At 55.2% G+C, this 17,261-nt stretch overlaps 3 protein-coding genes across 3 annotated transcripts; 1 reads left to right on the plus strand and 2 right to left on the minus strand.

Moving 5' to 3' along the window:
• Window positions 1–299: 299 nt before the first annotated feature.
• On the minus strand, window positions 300–9,348 carry ENH_00066080 (ZIP Zinc transporter domain-containing protein, putative; the record flags this gene model as incomplete). The annotated part of the gene is made up of 8 exons (XM_013582277.1): window positions 300–535; window positions 2,827–2,914; window positions 3,553–3,671; window positions 4,516–4,671; window positions 5,220–5,696; window positions 6,429–7,038; window positions 7,132–7,379; window positions 9,015–9,348. The coding sequence occupies 8 exons, from the start codon at window positions 9,346–9,348 to the stop codon at window positions 300–302; spliced, it is 2,268 nt and encodes a 755-aa protein (XP_013437731.1).
• Window positions 9,349–10,914: 1,566 nt separating this feature from the next.
• On the minus strand, window positions 10,915–11,574 carry ENH_00066090 (hypothetical protein; the record flags this gene model as incomplete). The annotated part of the gene is made up of 1 exon (XM_013582278.1): window positions 10,915–11,574. The coding sequence occupies one exon, from the start codon at window positions 11,572–11,574 to the stop codon at window positions 10,915–10,917; it is 660 nt and encodes a 219-aa protein (XP_013437732.1).
• A 154-nt stretch (window positions 11,575–11,728) lies between these two features.
• Window positions 11,729–16,785, plus strand: ENH_00066100 (M16 family peptidase, putative; the record flags this gene model as incomplete). Its single annotated transcript, XM_013582279.1, has 6 exons — window positions 11,729–11,748; window positions 11,976–13,329; window positions 13,673–14,437; window positions 14,851–15,453; window positions 15,972–16,381; window positions 16,665–16,785. The coding sequence occupies 6 exons, from the start codon at window positions 11,729–11,731 to the stop codon at window positions 16,783–16,785; spliced, it is 3,273 nt and encodes a 1,090-aa protein (XP_013437733.1).
• Between the last annotated feature and the right edge of the window lie 476 nt (window positions 16,786–17,261).

A 17,261-nucleotide genomic window follows, 5' to 3' on the forward strand; every position in this document is an offset into this window, starting at 1 on the left:
TTTAGGGGAGGGTTTGGGGGTTTACGGGAGGTTTTGGGGGTTTAGGGGAGGTTTTGGGGGTTTAGGGGAGGGTTTGGGGGTTTACGGGAGGGTTTGGGGGTTTGGGGGAGGGTTTGAGGGTTTAGGGGAGGGTTTGAGGGTTTAGGGGAGGGTTTGAGGGCTTAGGGGAGGGTTTGGGGGTTTAAAGGAGGTTTTGGGGGTTTGGGAGTTTGCTGCTGGTGTTTTGGGGGTTTGCTGCTGCTGCTGCTGCTGCTGCTGCTGCTGCTGCTGCTGCTGCTGTTCTTGTGCTGCAGTTGTTGTTAATGCTGCTGCTGTCGTTTTTGCTGCTGCTGCCCTTCTGATCCCAGCTGTTGATGCTGTTGTTCTATTTGTTCCTGCTGCTGCTGCTGCTGTTCGTGCTGCTGCTGCTGCTGCTGCTCTTCATGCTGCTGCTGCTGCTGCTGCTGCTCATGCTGCTGCTGCTGCTGCTGCTGTTTGTTGTTTGCAGGGCCAATGACGTATTTGTAGAAGCAAAAAGACTCCGGGACGGCGCCGACTTCGCAAAAAGGGTTTTCGAGGGTTTTTGAGGGTTTTTGAGGGTTTTTTGAGGGTTTTTTGAGGGTTTTTGAGGGTTTTTTGAGGGTTTTTGAGGGTTTTTTGAGGGTTTTTTGAGGGTTTTTGAGGGTTTTAAATCATCGCACTGACCTGAAGAAAACAAATTAAAAAAAACTTTTCAGTCGACGCATTTTAAGGACATTAAAGGGCCCCTTCCCACACACACGGGAGCTCCTGCACAGGGGGCCCCCGGGGGGGCCCCCATGGGGGGCCCCCCATGGGGGCCCCCATGGGGGGCCCCCTGGGGGCCCTCTGGGGGGCCCCCCGGGGGGCCCCCCATTTTCACAAGACCCCAAAATAAGGGGAGAAGTCCCCCGAGCTGCTCTTTTCAAGAAAGGCGGGGACAGGGGGGCCCCTTTTAACTGCTTTAGACTTTTTGGCGAGAACGCGGGCCAGAAGACCCAAAAAAGGGCCCAGTGGGGGGCCCCCAGGGGGGCCCCCAGGGGCCCCCAAGGGGGTATGGCCCCCGCGGGAGAGGGGGCCCCCCAAGGGGCCCCGTCTGAACCCTTTAGGGGGCCCCGGGGGCCCCCCAGGGGCCCCCTTTGCTTCTGACTGCTGTTAGAACTTTTGGTACTTCAACTAACTCGCTAGAGAGGCTGCGGGGGGCCCCCGGGGCCTCTCCCGGGGGCCCCCGTTTGTCAGATTTAAGGGAAATAACAAAAGGACTGTAAGCAGCTGCTGCTGCAGCAGCTAGCTGCTGCTGCTGCTGCTGCTGCTGCTGCTGCTGCTGTCAAAGCTGCTGCTAGTCTCCCCTAATAATAGGCAAAATGAGTCAAAAGGGCCCCTCGGGCTGACGCTCGGGGGGCCCCCCGGAGCCCTTCGGGTCCCTCGAGGAGACAGGCTCGCACACGATTGTTTAGCTAGCCAGCTAGCTAGCTAGCCAGCTAGCTAGCTAGCTAGCTGAATAGCTAGTTAGAGAGCTAGATAGCTGGCCGGTTAGCTAGCCAGTTAGCTAGCTTACTGGCCAGCTAGCCAGCTAGCCAACGGCCGGCCCAACTAGCAATGTAGCTCGCTCGCTAGCTAGCTAGCTAGCCACTTAGCTAGCTAGCTAGCTGGCTAGCTGGCTAGCACAACTCTAAGTGCCTCTTTAGGGGCGGCTAGCCCGCAATAGCCACCGACACTAATAGCAGCAGCGGCTGCAGCAGCAGCAGCAGCAGCGGCGATTGCTGCTGCTGCTGCTGCTGGGGTCGGTTACGCGCACTCAAAAAACAAAATGCCGAAAGCTGCGTGCTGCTGCTACTGCTGCTGCTGCTGCTTTTGCTGCTGCTGCCGTTGCTGCTGCTGCTGCAGCCTGCAGCTGCTGCTGCCAGGCCTCGAAATTGACCATTGTGCGGAGGCCCATAACAAAGCAGCCGCCACGGCTGCCGCTACCACTGCAGCAGCAGCAGCAGCAGCAGCAGCAACAGCAGCAGCAACAGCAGCAGCAGCAGCAACAGCAGCAGCAGATCAGATACAGATGAATGCGCAGCGCAAGGAGACTCAGTAAGCTCGAGTAAAACTTAGGGTTTAGGGTTTAGGGTTTAGGGAGAAGAGATAAAAAGGAATAAACAGAAAGATGTACAAAGAAATAAAAAAGGAAAAATGAAATAAATAAAAAAGAAGAATAAAAAGGAAAAAGCCAACGGAGCTTTTGAAAGATAAAAAATTTAAGAAGACAAAAAATGGAAAAAAAAGAAAGAAAAAGAAATAAAAAGAAAATTAAAAGAAGCAAAATTAAAAAGGATAGGAATAAAACAAGAAGTAAAAAAAGAAAATAAAAAAGAAATAAACAAAGAATTAAAAAAGAAGATTAAAAAGAGATTAAAAAGAGAATTAAAAAGGAGATAAAGAGAGATTAAAAAGAAAATAAAAAGAAAATAAAAAGAAAATAAAAAGGGACAAAAAGGAGATTAAAAAAGGAAATAAAAATAAAACAAAAAGAGACAAAAAGGAAATTAAAAAGAAAATAAAAAGAAACAAAAGGGGAGAACAAAAGAAACAAAAAAGAGACAAGAAAGTTTGAAAAAGGGAATTAAAAAAGACAAAAAGAGACCAAAAAGGGGACAAAAAAAGACGAAAAGAGATCCAAAAAAAGACAAAAAGAAACAAAAAAAGCAGAAAAGAAGACAAAACAGGAGACAAAGAAAAGAAAAGGAAAGAGACACAAAAGGAGAGAAAAAGAGTCCAAAAAGGAGACAAAAAAACAAAAAAAGAAATAAAAAAAATAAAAAAAAAGAAATTAAAAACACTCACCTCCCTCCGCTATAAACGCGCCCACGAGAACTCCCAAAGGAGTCGCAGCAACAAAAGCGCTGAGGCTTGTCAGCAGCAGCCAGCGGGGCTGCAGCAGCAAAGCAACGCAGCAGCAGCACACTTTGCTGCTGCTGCTGCTGCTGCTGCTGCTGCTGGAGCTGCTGCTGCTTTTCGCAGCTGCCCAGCGGCGGCAGCAGCAACTCTCGGCAGCAGCGGGAACGCCCGGCAGCAGCAGCAGCAATCCTCAGCAGCAGCAGCAGCTCCAGCCCGCAGCAGCAGCAGCAATCCGCAGCAGCAGCAGCAATCCGCAGCAGCAGCAGCAATCCGCAGCAGCAGCAGCTGCTGCTGCACTTCGACGCCAAACAGCAGCCACCGCCACACAACTACATCCTCGTCGTAGCTAGGGTTTAGGGTTTAGGGTTTTGCAGCACGGCTAGGGTTTAGGGTTTTGCAGCACGGCTAGGGTTTAGGGTTTAGCAGCAGGGCTAGGGTTTAGGGTTTAGCAGCATGGCTAGGGTTTAGGGTTTAGGGTTTAGGGCGTCCCGGGAGTCCGCAGTGTCGGAAAAAAGCCGCAAATGGGCGGAAAAAGGCGAAACGAGCGGCAAAAAAGGCGGAAAAGAAGAAAAAAAGAAAATAAACAAAAATAAATAAAAAAATGAACAAAAAAAAGAATTATTTGATCAAAAAAACGAAAAAAAAGACCAAAAAAGTCCTTTTTGGACCCACCGGCCGCGCCTTCAAAAACGCAGAGCCCAGCGCCACCGCCTCCGCGCCCTTGTGGCCCATTATGGCCAACGCAGTCACCCACACATCTGCTGCAGTTCGCGTCATTCCCACAACCACCGCTGCAGCAGCAGCAGCAGCAGCAGCAGCAGCAGCAGCAGCAGCAGCGGCAGCAGCAGCAGCAGGAGCGGCAGCAGCGGCAGCAGTGCGGGGAGGGGGAGGGGGGGAGCAGCAGCAGGCGCAGCAGGAGCAGCAGGAGAGGCGGAAAGCGGCGCAGGCAGCAGCAGGGAACAGCAGCAGCAGCAGCAGCAGCAGCAGCAGCAGCAGCAGGAAACAAAGAGGAAATGGGAAATTAAAAATAAATGGGGAAATAAACAAGAAATAAAAAGTAATAATGAAGAAATAAAAAGACGGAAAGAAAGAAAGAAATAGATAAAAGAAAATAAAAATAAAAATACAAAAAGTGGCAAAAAACAAAAAAAAATTAAAAAGCAATAAAAGGAAAAAGAAATTGAAAGAAATTAAAGGATGAAAAGAAATAAAAAAGAAATAAAAAATAAAAATAAATAAAAGGAAATAAAAATAAATAAAATGAAATAAAAGAAAATAAAAAGAAATAAAAGATAAAAGGAGACAAAGAGAGGGAAAAAGAGAAACAGAAAAAATATAAAAAAGGAAACATGAGGAGAGACAAAAAGAGACGAAAGGAGACATTTTGGCATGCTGTAGGAGCTGCAGCAGCAGCAGCAGCAGCAGCTGCTGCTGCTGCTGCAGCTGCTGCTGCTGCTGCAGCAGCTGCAGGAAAGAGACAAAGCAGCAGAGGAGACGAAGCAGCAAAAGAGAAGTCAGCCACAAGAGCAAAGCCAAACAACGAGAAAATCCACCGGCTCTTTTTGCTGCTGCTGCTGCTGCTGCTGCTGCTGCTGCAGTGCAGCAGCAGCAGCTGTCTGCATACTACAGCCGCACCCTCAAGAAAAGCATGGGCCCCCAAAGCGGCAGCCAAAGGAATCTGAGAGCCTCCTCTTGCTGCTGCATGCGGGTGCTGCTGCTGCTGCTGCTGCTCGTGCTGCTGCTGCTGCTGCAGCTTGTGCAGCAAACGCGCCTCATCAGAACAGCTGTGGTCTGCAGCAGCAACACCCCCGCAGCAGCAGCAGCAGCAGCAGTCTTTACTCGCATACTCAAATACCTACGTCATACCCCCTGACAGCAACGAATGTTTGCTGCAGCAGCAGCAGCAGCAGCAGCAGCAGCAGCAGCAGCAAACTGTGGTGTGGGGCCGGCCCCGCAGCAAAGCTGTCCCCGCCTGACGCACGATTGTCTCCTCCCTGAAGACAGCAGCAGCAGCAGCAGCAGCAGCAGCAGCAAGGAGTCCTAAGTGTCCCTTTGGGCCCTTAGGAAGCAGCAAGAATGCAGCAGCCGAGCAGCACAGCCAACACCACCCCTAAAGCAGCAGCAGCAGCAGCAGCAGCAGCAGCAGCAGCAGCAGCAGCAAGTCCTTGCCTGGCAGTTGTCCCCTGTGAGGCCGCAGTGCACCCGCAGCTCCGAAGTGGGCGAATGCGAAAGAGAGCAGCAGGGTTTTGCTGCGCTGCTGCAGACGTTGCCTTTGCAGCAGCTGCTGCTGCTGCTGCAGCCGCCCTGTGCTGCAGCAGCAGCAGCAGCAGCAGCAGCACCTGGAGAGGCGCAGCCAGCGTCACACGGCGACGCGCGGCCGCTGCTGCTGTTGCTGCTTCTCCGGTCTCTCTCTTGCGCAGGTGCCACAGCCGAGCCTTTCCGTGCTGCTGCTGCTGCTGCTGCAGCAGCAGCAGCAGCAGCAGCAGGCACGCCGCCCTTGGCTAGCAGCTGCTGCTGCGAGGCGCCGCCGTCGCTGCCCACCCCCGACCCAGCAGCAGCAGCAGCAGCAGCAGCAGCAGCAGCAGCAGCAGCACGCTGCGAACAGCCCAGGTCCTGCTCGTTTGCTGCAGTGTGGGCCTCCACGCAGTCATCACATTCTGGGCAATAAGCTGCTTCGCTGCAGGCCCCGTGCTGCTGCGCATGCAGGTGGGCTTGGTGCGGCAGTGCTGCTGCTGCTGCTGCTGCTGCTGCTGCTGCTGCTGCGCTCCCGGCCACTGAGCTCGTGTCCGAGACCGACTCTCTCTCGTGCGTGCCATCTGCAGCAGCAGCAGCAGCAGCAGCAGCAGCAGCAAAGGACTCGCGGCAGCCCAGCATTATCACCCGTTGCAGCAGCACGGAACGTCGGCAGCAGCACTGCAGCAGCAGCATTGCAGCAGCAGCACTGCAGCAGCAGCATTGCAGCAGCAGCACTGCAGCAGCAGCACTGCAGCAGCAGCACTGCAGCAGCAGCAGTGCAGCAGCAGCACTGCAGCAGCAGCAGCAGTGCAGCAGCAGCAGCAGCAGCAGCAGCTGACGGGAGTGGGAGTGTCCGCAGAGCTGCTCGAGCAGCAGCATCAAGGCGAAGCCAGCAGCAGCAAAGACATAAGCAGCATTATAGCTGTGTTGGTGGTTCCCGTGGCTGAGGTGTAGAGACACCCCAGCAGCTTCCAGCTGCTCCACAGCTTCCGGCAGCAGGTGCAGCAGCCCCAAACCCAGAAACGCGCCTGCAGCAGCAGCAGCAGCAGCAGCAGCAGCAGCAGCAGCAGCAGCAGCAGCGGCCGTTCGGACAGGGGGCAGTGCTGTTGGCTACAGGCAGCAGCAGCAGCCCTTCGAACTGGGCGCCAAGCTATTGGCTACAGGCAGCAGCAGCAGCAGCAGCAGCAGCAGCGGCAGCAGCAGCAGCAGCAGCGACAGTCGCTGCCTGCGTCAGGTGAGAGCCGCTTGAGGCCCAACGTGTCACCCACAGCAGCAGCAGCAGCAGCAGCAGCAGCAGCAGCAGCAGAGCGCACCGCATGCGAAGCAGTTGAGGAAAACCAGCATAGCCTGGACGCAGGAGCGCTTGCGTCTGCGTCTGCTGCTGCTGCTGCTGCTGCTGCTGCTGCTGCTGCTTCTGGGGTCTCCAGGCCTCAGGGGGGCCCCCAGGGGCCCCTCCGAGTTTGCTGCTGCTTTGCCATTAAGGTAAAAAGGAAAAGCAGCACCAGCAGCAGAAATTGCTGCTAGAATGGCAACAGCAAGAAGTTTTGAGGCCCAAAGAGGGAGGCCCTGGGGCCCCTCATCTCCCAGGTTTTGCTGCTGCTGCTGCTGCTGCTGCTGCTGCTGCAGCAGCAGCTGCTGCAGCTCCTCATAGCTGTCCGCCGCGTGCGAGGGGGCTGCAAACACGCCCAGGGGCAAACCTGCTGCTGCTGCTGCTGCAGCAGCAGCAGCTGCTGCTGCTGCTGCTGCTGCGCCCGCCCTTGGTACCATTGCCCCACTGCGTGCACTCGCCCATGTGCGCCTGGATTTTGCTGCAGCTGCGCTGCTGCTGCTGCTGCTGCTGCTGCGCGCGTTGCTGCTGCTGCTGCTGAGAGCCCGCAGGGCGCGGTGGTGCAGCTGCTGCTGCAGCTGCTGCTGCTGCTGCTGCTGCGCGAACAGCAACGCCAATTGCTGCTAATTTCAGGTTTGCTGAAAGCCTATTAAAGGGCTGTGGGGGTAGGGGTGGAGAATGTGCCCTACGGGGGCCCCAAGCCCCAACCCCCGCTGCTGCTGCTGCTGCTGCTGCTGCTGCTGTTGCTGCTGCTGCTGCTGCCGCGTTAGGGGGGATTCATAGCTAAGGCAGCAAAAAGAGAAAGCTGCAGTCTGGGCCAGAGCTAGTGTCTTTGGGAGAGTTCTAATACGGGCTATCGCTGCTGCTGCTGCTGGTGCTGGTGCTGCCGGTGCAGCTGCTGCTGCTGCTGCTGCTGCTGCTAGCCTCCCCGCTGCTCCTAATAAACAAAAAAATACAAAAAAAGAAAATTATTTAAACACAGTTTATAAATGGGAACAAAGAAGGCTGGAGAAGATGCGCTGTGTAGCTGTCAGGCGCTGCGATGTGGGGCTCGCTCAGCTAGCACGTGCAGCAGCAGCAGCAGCAGCAGCAGCAGCAGCTGCTGCTGCTGCTGCTGCTGCCGCAGCCCGTTGGCCTGCTCGTAGCCGATGCTGCTGCTGCTGCTCAACCTTGCTGTCTCAGCCTTCTTTTATACAAATTCGACTCAATAAAATTAAAATTGAATAAATTGAGTCTCATTTAACTTAATTTTTCTGTTTTTCTCTGCCGAAGAGCCCGCTGCTGCTGCTGCTGCTGCTGCTGCTGCTGCTGCTGCCGACTCTCCGGCCTCAACTTGAGGCCTGTGGCTCGCAGCAGCAGAGCCCCTGGGCTCTTTAGCTGCTTGACTTCGTTCTGCAGCTAGCTGCAGCTAGCTGTAGCTAGCTGCTTCTGGGGGAGCATGCGGCTCGCCTAGCAGCAGCAGCAGCAGCAGCAGCAGCAGCAGCAGTGTCCCTGTCCGGCGCGCCACCGCAGCAGCACGAAGATGCCGCAGCTGCTGCCTCGCCTTCGCTGCAGCTTGCTGCTGCTGCTGCTGCTGCTGCTGCTGCACTGCCTGGGCGCAGCAAATGGCGCAGCAGCGGGCCCGGGGCCCCCCAGCGAGGCGGGTGTGCTGATGGCCACAGAAGACAGTGAGTTTTGAGGAGTTTTTTGTCTTTTTTTGTTCATTTTTTGTCTTTTTTTTGTCTTTTTTTTGCTGCTTTTTGTCTTCTTTTAGTCTCCCCTCCGTCTGCTCTTTGTTTGCCTTTTTTTCCGCTGCTGCAGCAGCTTTTTTGCTGCGTGGGTGCTGCGGGCTTCGGGTGTACGTACACCCCAGCAGCTTGCTGCAGTCGCTTTCCGCTCTTTTGCTGCTGCTGCTTCTTCACTTTTTAACCTCTCAGTGCATGCAAAGGCTCTTCAAATGAAAAGTTTGTTTTTAAATTAATTAAATGCTTCAAAATAAACCATTTAATTCATTCCCGCAGCAGCTAATTAGCCATCTACACACATATCTTGTCTGCCAAACATGTGTGGACTTGTATATATTTGACTATATGTGTCTATATATATCTTTATATATGTACATTTAAATATATTTATTTGTTTATTTGTTTGCATTTATTTATAAATACATTTAGCACTTCATTTATCTACTTTTATGCAATTACACTTGTAAATATATCTGTTTAAATATATATACAAATAAATAAGAAAAGATACATATTTATATATACATATTTATATGTGTCTATTAGTACTTATATAAGTCTATTTATTTATTTATTTATTTAAAAAATTAATTACTATTTATATATTCATATTTAAATGCATTTGCATGTAAATATTGCTGGATATAAATGGCAAACATGTTGCAGTATATTCCAAAAAAGAAAACATTTCAAGTAAATGCACTTCAAATAAATAAACTGCAATTAAATGCATTTAAATAAAATTAAAAATTCAAACATTAAATGCATTTAAATAAAATTAAAAATTCAAACATTAAAAACCAAACCAACAAACTTATTTCCAGCCACTGCATGCAAATAAAACGCACCTTTTTTCCCTTTGCATGCCGCCCTGCTGCTGCTGCTGCTGCTGCTGCTGCTGCTGCTGCTGCTGCTGCTGCTGCTCTGCGCCCTTAACCGCCGCCGCTGCTGCTGCTGCTGCTGCTGCTGCTGCTGCTGCTGCTGCTGCTGCCGGGTGTACGTACAGTCGAGAGGGCGGAGAGCGACGGGCGGCAGTACCGGTTCGTGCTGCTGCGGAATTTGCTGCGGGTGCTGCTGGTGCACGAAAAGTCGTGCAGGGAAGCTGGGGGATCGGTTTTGGTGGGGATCGGTTCGGGATCGGATCCCAAGGCGATCCCAGGCCTCGCGCACTTGACGGAACATTTACTTTTTCAAGGAAGTTCTTCTTTTTCGAAGACTTTTCCTTTTTCGAAAACTTTCTTTTTCGACTTTTTGCATTTCCACGGAGGCCTCGCCAACGCCTACACGCGCCGCTTCTCCACAGTCTTTTCCTTTGCTGTTGCTGCTCCCGCACTTTCCCAAACCCTAAACCTCCTCAAACCCTTTTTCCAAAACCCTCGCTTCAGTCCCAAACCCTCGAAGAGAGAAACCCTCGCAGTCCACGCCGAGTTCCTCCACAGACTCAACAAAGACCCCCTCCGCCTCAGCTACCTCATCCGCCAGGCGAGGGTTTAGGGTTTAGGGTTTAGGGTTTAGGGTTTGGGTTTTGGGGTTGGGGTTTGACGCTTGCTGCTGGGGTCTAGGCTCCAGGGTTTGGGGCCAGGGTTTGGGGCTTGGGTTGGGGGTTTAGGGTTTAGGGCTTGGGGTTTGGAGTTTCGATTTCGGATTCAGAGCTTGGGGTTTGGGGGTTCCGGTTTGCGTCTGGGGTTTAGGGTTTAGGGTTTAGGGTTTAGGGTTTGGGCGAAGATCTTGAGGGGGGAGAGCTCGGGGCTGGGGGCTTCGGGGTCTTTAGGGTTTAGGGTTTAGGGTTTGCAGGTTAGGGCTTGGGTTTAGGGTCTAGGGTTTGGGGACTAGGGTTTGGTTAGGGTTTAGGGTTTGGTTAGGGTTTAGGGTTTGGTTGTTGCAGAGCAAACTTAAAACCCCTTTTTCGAGTTTTGCCGTCGGCAATTTGGACAGCCTTGTGAAGGAACCTCGAAAAAAGGGTATTGACTTTTTAAAGGAAGTGCGGCGCTTCCACGACAAGTGGCAAGTCCCTAAACCCTAAACCCTAAACCCTAAACCCTAAACCCTAAACCCTTAGTGCGGAAGACTTGAAACGCCTGGCTCGCCAAACCCTAAACCCTAAACACTAGGCCATACGCGTTGTTGCTTTGAAGTGCGTGGCTGGAGCTCTCAGTGCGGGTAGCTGCTGCCGCAGGAGAGCTCTCACCCAAACCCTAAACCCTAAACCCTAAACCCTAAACCCTAAATAGATATCTTCAACACTTTTTCCAGTACCTCCGTTGCTTGGAGGTGCGGCAGACCTTCCCTGGCTCTCTGCGAGGCCGTCCGGCAGCACCTGAGGCACCTAGGGTTTAGGGTTTAGGGCTTAGGGTTTAGGGTTTAGGGTTTAGGGTTTAGGGTTTAGGGTTTGTGTGCAGGTACTCGAGCAACTTGATGACGGCCGTGATTGTGGGCGCAGAGTCTTTGGACCGTTTGCAAGAAATGGTTGTAAACACTTTGGGAAAAATCCAAAATAAAAAAACCCCAAACCCTCGTTTTCAAGAGTGTTCCCTCACTTACCAGCCCTTCGCCGCCGACGAGCTCAAAACCCTCGTGAGGGTTTAGGGTTTAGGGTTTAGGGTTTAGGGTTTGGGGTTGGGGTTTGGGGTTAGTGGTGAGGGACTTGTGGGCGAACGCAGCTCAGGGGATTAGCGCGTAGACCTGGCTTTTAGAACTCCTTGGATTCCATAGTTTAGGGTTTAGGGTTTAGGGTTTAGGGTTTAGGGTTTAGCGCTTGTGTGGCCTCCAAGTCTGTCTCAGCTGATGTCCCTCACTCCCTCCTGTTTGTGCGTTTGCCTTCTCTGCTGCTGCTGCTTGCCCTGCTGCTGCCCCCGCTGCCGCTACCGCTGCCGCTCCTGCTGCTGCTGCCGCTGCCGCTCCTGCTGCTGCTGCTGCTGCTGCTGCTGCTGCTGCTGCTGCTGCTGCTGCGCAGACGGTGGTGAGCGCGCAGTCTGCGGCGCGCGAGCTGCGGTTTGTGTTCGCGCTGCCGCCGCAGCAGTACGTGTGGGACACAAAGCCTTTGCTGCTGCTGCAGCAGCTAATAGAGTTGCAGGCCAGGGGCTCTTTTGCTGCTGCTCTCAAAAGGGCTTCTCTCGTCACTGCTGTTGCAGCAGACCAGTCCGAACCCCAGTACTGCACGCTCTTCGAGGTCACTCCTGCTGCTGCTGCTGCTGCTGCTGCTGCTGCTGCTGCTGCTGCTGCTGCTGCTGCTGCAGCTGCTGCTGCTGCTGCTGCTGCTGCTGCTGCTGGGGCTGGTGCTGGTGCTGCTGCTGCTGCTGCTGGGGCTGGGGCTGCGCCTAGACGGGGGCCTGCTGCAGTTGCTGCAGCGCGGCAGTTGCAGCTGAAGCGGTTTGCAGCTGCAGCAGCTGCTGCTCTTTGCCTTCTCATCCAGCCCAACCTGCTGCTGCTGCTGCTGCTGCAGCAAGTGCGGCTGGGACGGTTTGCTGCTGCTGCTGCTGCGGGCTTACGCCTTTTTTCTCAGATTCGCTTCCTGCTGACGGAGAAGGGAGTTAAAGATGAGTCCATTGCTTACATTGGCGACATGCTTTTTCTCTACTTAAGGTCCCCCAAACCCTAAACCCTAAACCCTAAACCCTAAACCCTTAAGCGAGAGGCAGAGTAGGGGACTTGTTGGGGTCTCGGCTTTGGCCTTCAAAGCTCTTGGTTGTTTTCTGAGTTAATGAGGAGCTTGCTGCTGCTGCAGCGGGCTGAGCGCGCGCAGGCTAGGGTTTAGGGTTTAGGGTTTAGGGTTTAGGGTTTAGGGTTTAGGGTTTAGGGTTTGTGCACAGGGCCATTCGTATGCTGGGAGTGGAAGAGTGGCGCTACGCGGAGATGGCCGCAATAAGGCGGCAGCAGTTTCGCTTTTCAGACATGCAAGATGCCTACGACTTATCTCAAGCTGCAGCAGAAGGTAAGCAGCAGCAGCAGCAGCAGCAGCAGCAAGTTCTGCAGCAGCAACTGCAGCAGCAACTGCAGGAGCAACTTGCAGCAGCAGCAAGCGCTGGCACAGCAACTGCTGCAGCAGCGCTGCCGCAGCAGCAGCAGCAGCAGCAGGAGCAGGAGTTTGCCCCCGTTTTTGCTGCGTCTGTCGCCATTTGCTGCTGCTGCTGCGCTGCTGCTGCTGCTGCTGCTGCTTCTGCTGCAGCGCTGCAGTACTACCCTGTGAAGGAAGTTCTCGCGGGACCTTCGAACTTATATTTGTTCAACAAAGATTTAATTTTGTCTTTAATAGACCATTATTTGGGGCCCCACAACTTGCGGCTGTTTCTGCTGGACAAGCAGCGGGGGGCCCGGGGCCCCCTACTTGAACCCAGGTACCAAATTCGGTACTCCCGGGGGCCCCTGGGGGCCCCCCTGCTGGCCCGCTGGGGGGCCCTCTTCTCCCTCAGCAAGGGGCCCCTTCTTGCTGCGCTGCAGCAGCACGGCCTCTCCCTCCCGGGGCCCAACCCCTACCTTCTCCCGCTGCTGCAGCAGCAGCCCGTCGACCAGCAGCAGCAGCAGCAGCAGCAGCAGCAGCAGCAGCAGAACCCACACCCCACACGCCTTCTCTTCCCATCCGGCCATCTCTGCAATCCCGCGGGACACCTGGGGGGCCCCTCTCGCCGCAGACCCTTGGGGGCCCCTCAAGAGCCCTTGGGGGCCCCTCAAGGGGGGCCCCTGGGGGCCCCTGAGGAGCCCTTGGGGGCCCCTGGGGAGGCAACTGCGGCAGAGGCTTCAGAGGGGCCCCTGGGGGCCCTCGGGGAGTCCTTGGGGGCCCCTGAAGAGCCCCTTGGGGCCCCCGGAGAGGGGCCCCCGGGGGGGCCCCTGGGGCCCCCAGAGGAGCCGCTGGAGGCCCTCAATGAGGGGCCCCCCTCAGAGCCCCTGGGGCCCCCCTCAGAGCCCCTGGGGCCCCCCGGGGGCCCCCCGGGGGCCCTGCAGCAGGGGGCCCCCGCTGAACCCGCGGGGGGCCCCCCGGGGGGCCCCCCGGGGGCCCCTGACTCGGGAATTGTGTGCAATGTTTTTCACAAAAAGGATTTGCGTTTCAAAGTTCCCAAGACTGCAGTGTCTTTGGACTTTTACTTCAAACCTCCCTCAGGAGACAAACTGCAGCAATTCATTTTTGCTGAACTTTTTGTGCGCCTCGCGAACTTGTCCTTAGCTGAGGTAGGCGCTGCCAGCTGCTGCTGCTGCTGCTGCTGCTGCTGCTGCTGCTGCTGCTGGTAGTGCAGCTGCTGCGCCTGCGGTTGCTCAGGGGCCCCCCGAGGGGCCCCCAAGGGGCCCCCGAGGGGCCCCCTGAAGGGCCCCCCGAGGGGCCCCCTGAGGGGCCCCCGAGGGGCCCCTGAGGCCTGTGGTTTGAATTTTTTGTTGTTTCTGCAAATGTTTTCTGGCTTTGAATAGTCTGGAAAAGGGCCTTTTTGTGGATGATTTGTGTCTGGAATTATCTCCAAATATCTTTTTAATTTAATTTAATTTTTTTTAATTTTTAATTTTCTTTTTTGTTCTTCAGGCCTTCGACGATTCCGCCCGAGCCGGCTTCCGCCTGTCCTTCTCCCTGGGCGTCCGCGCCGGGGCAGCCTCGAGGCCCTTTGCTTTGGGGCTGCATGCATTTGGCTTTTCTGCGGGCATTCCCCAGCTCCTTTTGGCTGCTGCTGCTTGCCTGGGGGCCCCCCCTGCTGCAGTTGGGGAGGGGGCCCCCTTGGGGGCCCCGGAGCCGCTTTCAGGGGCCCCCGGGGGGCCCCAGGGGCCCCCAGGGGGCCCCTCAGGGGCCCCAGAGGCGCTTCCAGGGGCCCCCGGGGGGCCCCCGGGGGCCTCCGGGGGCCCCTCGGGGGGCCCCCCCGGGGGCCCCCAGGGGCCCCCGGGGGCCCCCCGATGCCCCGCAGAACCCTTTTTGCAGCAGGAGCTTCTGGGGCCCGCGTGGGAGTCTTTAGAAACTTCTATGAAAGTAGCAGCAGCAAATAGAAGCCCCGGAAGACAGGCTATGGATGCCTTGGCACAGTTTGTTGCTGCTCCCTTCTTTGCCCCGCAGCAGCTGCTGCAGGCCCTGGGGGCCCTCAAGGCGAAGTACCTGCAGGGGGCCCCCCTGCTTGAGGAGTCGGAGTTTGAAGAAGCAAAAGAACAAAAAGAAGAAAAAGAAATTAAAAGACAAAAAGAAAAAGAAGAAATAAAAAGACAAAAAGAAGAAACAGAAAAAGGATTTCAAAAACTCTACAAAGATCTCGTCGAGTGGGGAAGAAACGCCTTCCACGAAGTCCACGTAGAAGGCCTCATACAGGTGACCCGCAGCTCCTACTGGCTAGCTAGCTAGTTAGCTAGCTAGCTAACTAGCTAGCTAACCAGCTAGCTAACTAGCTATCTAGCTAACTAGCTAGCTAACTAGCTAGCTAGCTAACTAGCTAGCTAACTAGCTAGCTAACTAGCTAGGTAGCTAGCTAGCTAGTTAGCTAGCTAGTTAGCTAGCTAGTTAGAAGCTAGCTAGGGTAGCTGCTAGCTAGCTGCTGGCCACTGGCTCGCCAGCGGCTAGCTAACAGCTACCGAGCAAATAGCTAGCAGCTAGCTGGCAGCTAGCTGGCAGCTAGAAGGGTAGCTGGTAGCCAGCCCACTGCTGCTGCTGCTGCTGCTGCTGCTGCTGCTGCTGCTGCTGGCTGCATAGTGCGTTGTGTGTGCTTGTTTGAGTGGTTTTTTCAGGGCAACATAGGAGCTTCTTCTGCTGCTGCTTTGCTGTCGGATATTCTCGATTTGCTGCCAATAAAGCGCGCCATAAGTGCAGCAGCAGCAGCAGCAAAGTTGCAAGTGCTGCCTTTAGAGGCCCTCAGCAGCCCCCGCCCAGAGGCCCCCGCGCGGGTGCCGCTGCACACCCGCAGCGCGCCTGTCCGGCGTGTGCGGCAGCAGAGGCCTTCAGCAGCAGCAGCAGCAGCAGCAGCAGCAGCAGCAGCAGAGGGGGCCTCCCAGGAGGCAGGGGCCCCGAGAGCCCCTGAGGGGCCCCCCGCGGGGGCCCCTTGGGGTCTTAACGCGGGGGCCCCTGGCGTACTTCACGCGGGGGCCCCTGGGGGGCCCCCCGAGGGGGCCCCTCTGGAGAGCTGGGGGCCCCCAAGGGCAGCAGCAGAAGCAGCAGAAGAGCAGCAGGGGCCCCGCGAGTCTTTGGCGGAGACAGAGGAAGAAGCAGCAGCAGCAAAAAGGAAAACAAAAAAAGATCTTCAAGAAAAAAAGAAAATTCCAAAAAGACTTCAAATCATCAAACGAAATGTCAACCTCTACGACCCCAAGAACCACACACTACTCGTGGTCCAGGTGCGCAGCATAGTGGCTAGCCAGTGGCTAGCTAGTGGCTAGCTAGTGGCTAGCTAGTGGCTAGCCAGTGGCTAGCTAGCGGCTAGCTAGTAGCTAGCTAGCGGCTGGCTAGCGGCTAGCTAGCGGCTAGCTGGTGGCTAGCGAGTGGCTAGTTAGGGGATAGATAGCGGCTAGCCAGTGGCTAGCTAGTGGCTAGCTAGTGGCTAGCCAGTGGCTAGCTAGGGGAGAGCTAGTGGCTAGCCAGCGGCTAGCTAGTGGCTAGCCTGCCTGGTCCCTCTCTAGCCAGCTAAGGTCAGATTTGTCTCTAGAGAACCACGCAGCAGCAGCAGCAAATGCACAGCAGCCCCAGAAGCAGCAGCAGCAGCAGCAGTAGCAGCAGCGCCGCAGCTACAGCAGCAGCAGCAGCAGCAGCAGCAGCAGCAGCAGCAGCAGCGCCGCAGCTACAGCCACAGCAGCAGCAGCAGCAGCAGCAGCAGCAGCAGCAGCAGCAGCAGCGAGAGTGTGTGTGTGTGTGCCAGGCTGGCAGCAGTTTGTCTCTGCGGGAAAAGGCACTTTTGTGTTTGGCAGTGCACGAAATGTCTCAGTCGTTTTTTAACGTTTTGAGGACAAGAGAACAGTTGGGGTATTCTGTTCAAATGGGAAGTTTTCGATTGGAGAACTTTTTATATTTTTTCTTCAAAGTGACTTCTCCAGTGGACCCGCAGCAGGTGCAGCAGCGCATTTGGCGCTTCTTAGCAGCAAAAAGGAAAGTGCTGCTGCAGCAGCAGCAGCAGCAGCAGCAGCAGCTGCTGCGCCTCAAAGCAGCAGCAGCAGCACGCTGGCGCAAACAGCCACAAGCTCTTCTCGGCGACTTCGCCAGAAATCTGCAGCAAATCCGCAGAAGAGAATATCTTTTCGACTTCCACGAACGCATTGTCCAAGAAATCGAGTCAGCTGCTGCTGCTGCTGCTGCTGCTGCTGCTGCTGCTGCTGCTGCTGCTGCTTTGCTGTTGCTGCTGCAGCAGCACGTTGCTGCTGCTGCGCTGCTGCAGCAGCAGCGCAACGTGCTGCTAGGACCGACACAGCTGCGACGGACGCGGCGGACCACTGTGGTGCTGCTGCTGCTTATGCCTCTCCCGCTTCTGCGACTGCAACTGCTGCCGCTGCTGCTGCTGCTGCTGCTGCTGCAGTTTGCTGCTTCCTTGCTGCTTGTGTGTGGTTTGGCGCTGCAGGAAAGTTGAAATGGGCGAAATGGAAGCTTTTAGAGAAAAGGCTCTTTTTGGGGGCCCTTCTGTTTCAGTTCAGGTGTACAGCCAGTTCGAAGTGCCCAAAGAGAGGCCCCTCAGGGCTTAAACCTGCAGCAGCAGCAGCAGCAGCAGCAGCAGCAGCAGCAGCGGCAACAGTAGCAGCAGCAGCAGCAGCAACAGCAGTAGCAGCAGCAGTAGCAGCAGCAGTAGCGGCATTAGCTGCAGCAACAGCTGCAGCAGCAGTAGGTGCAGTAGCTGCAGTAGCTGCAGTAGCTGCAGCAGCAGCAGCAGCAGCACCAACAGTAGCTACAGCAACAGCACTAGCAGTAGCTGCAGAAGCAGCTCGAGCAGTAACTGCAGCAGCAGCCCGTGGAGCAGCAGCAGCAGCAGCAGCAGCAGCTAAGGTCTTGGTAAGTCAACATCTCAGGTGAAACCCAATGAGGCCCAAAGCAGAAGAGGGGCCCCCAGCTGAATACAGGGGCCCCCTTTGCTGCAGAGACAATATGCTTGTTTTTTATAAATTTAGATTTTATTTTATTTGCTTGGCGATGAACTTGCTGCTGCTGCTTTTGCTGCTGCTGC

Source organism: Eimeria necatrix, genomic scaffold, assembly GCF_000499385.1.
Source record: "Eimeria necatrix Houghton genomic scaffold, Enh_scaff605, whole genome shotgun sequence".
NCBI classification, from domain to species: domain Eukaryota; phylum Apicomplexa; class Conoidasida; order Eucoccidiorida; family Eimeriidae; genus Eimeria; species Eimeria necatrix.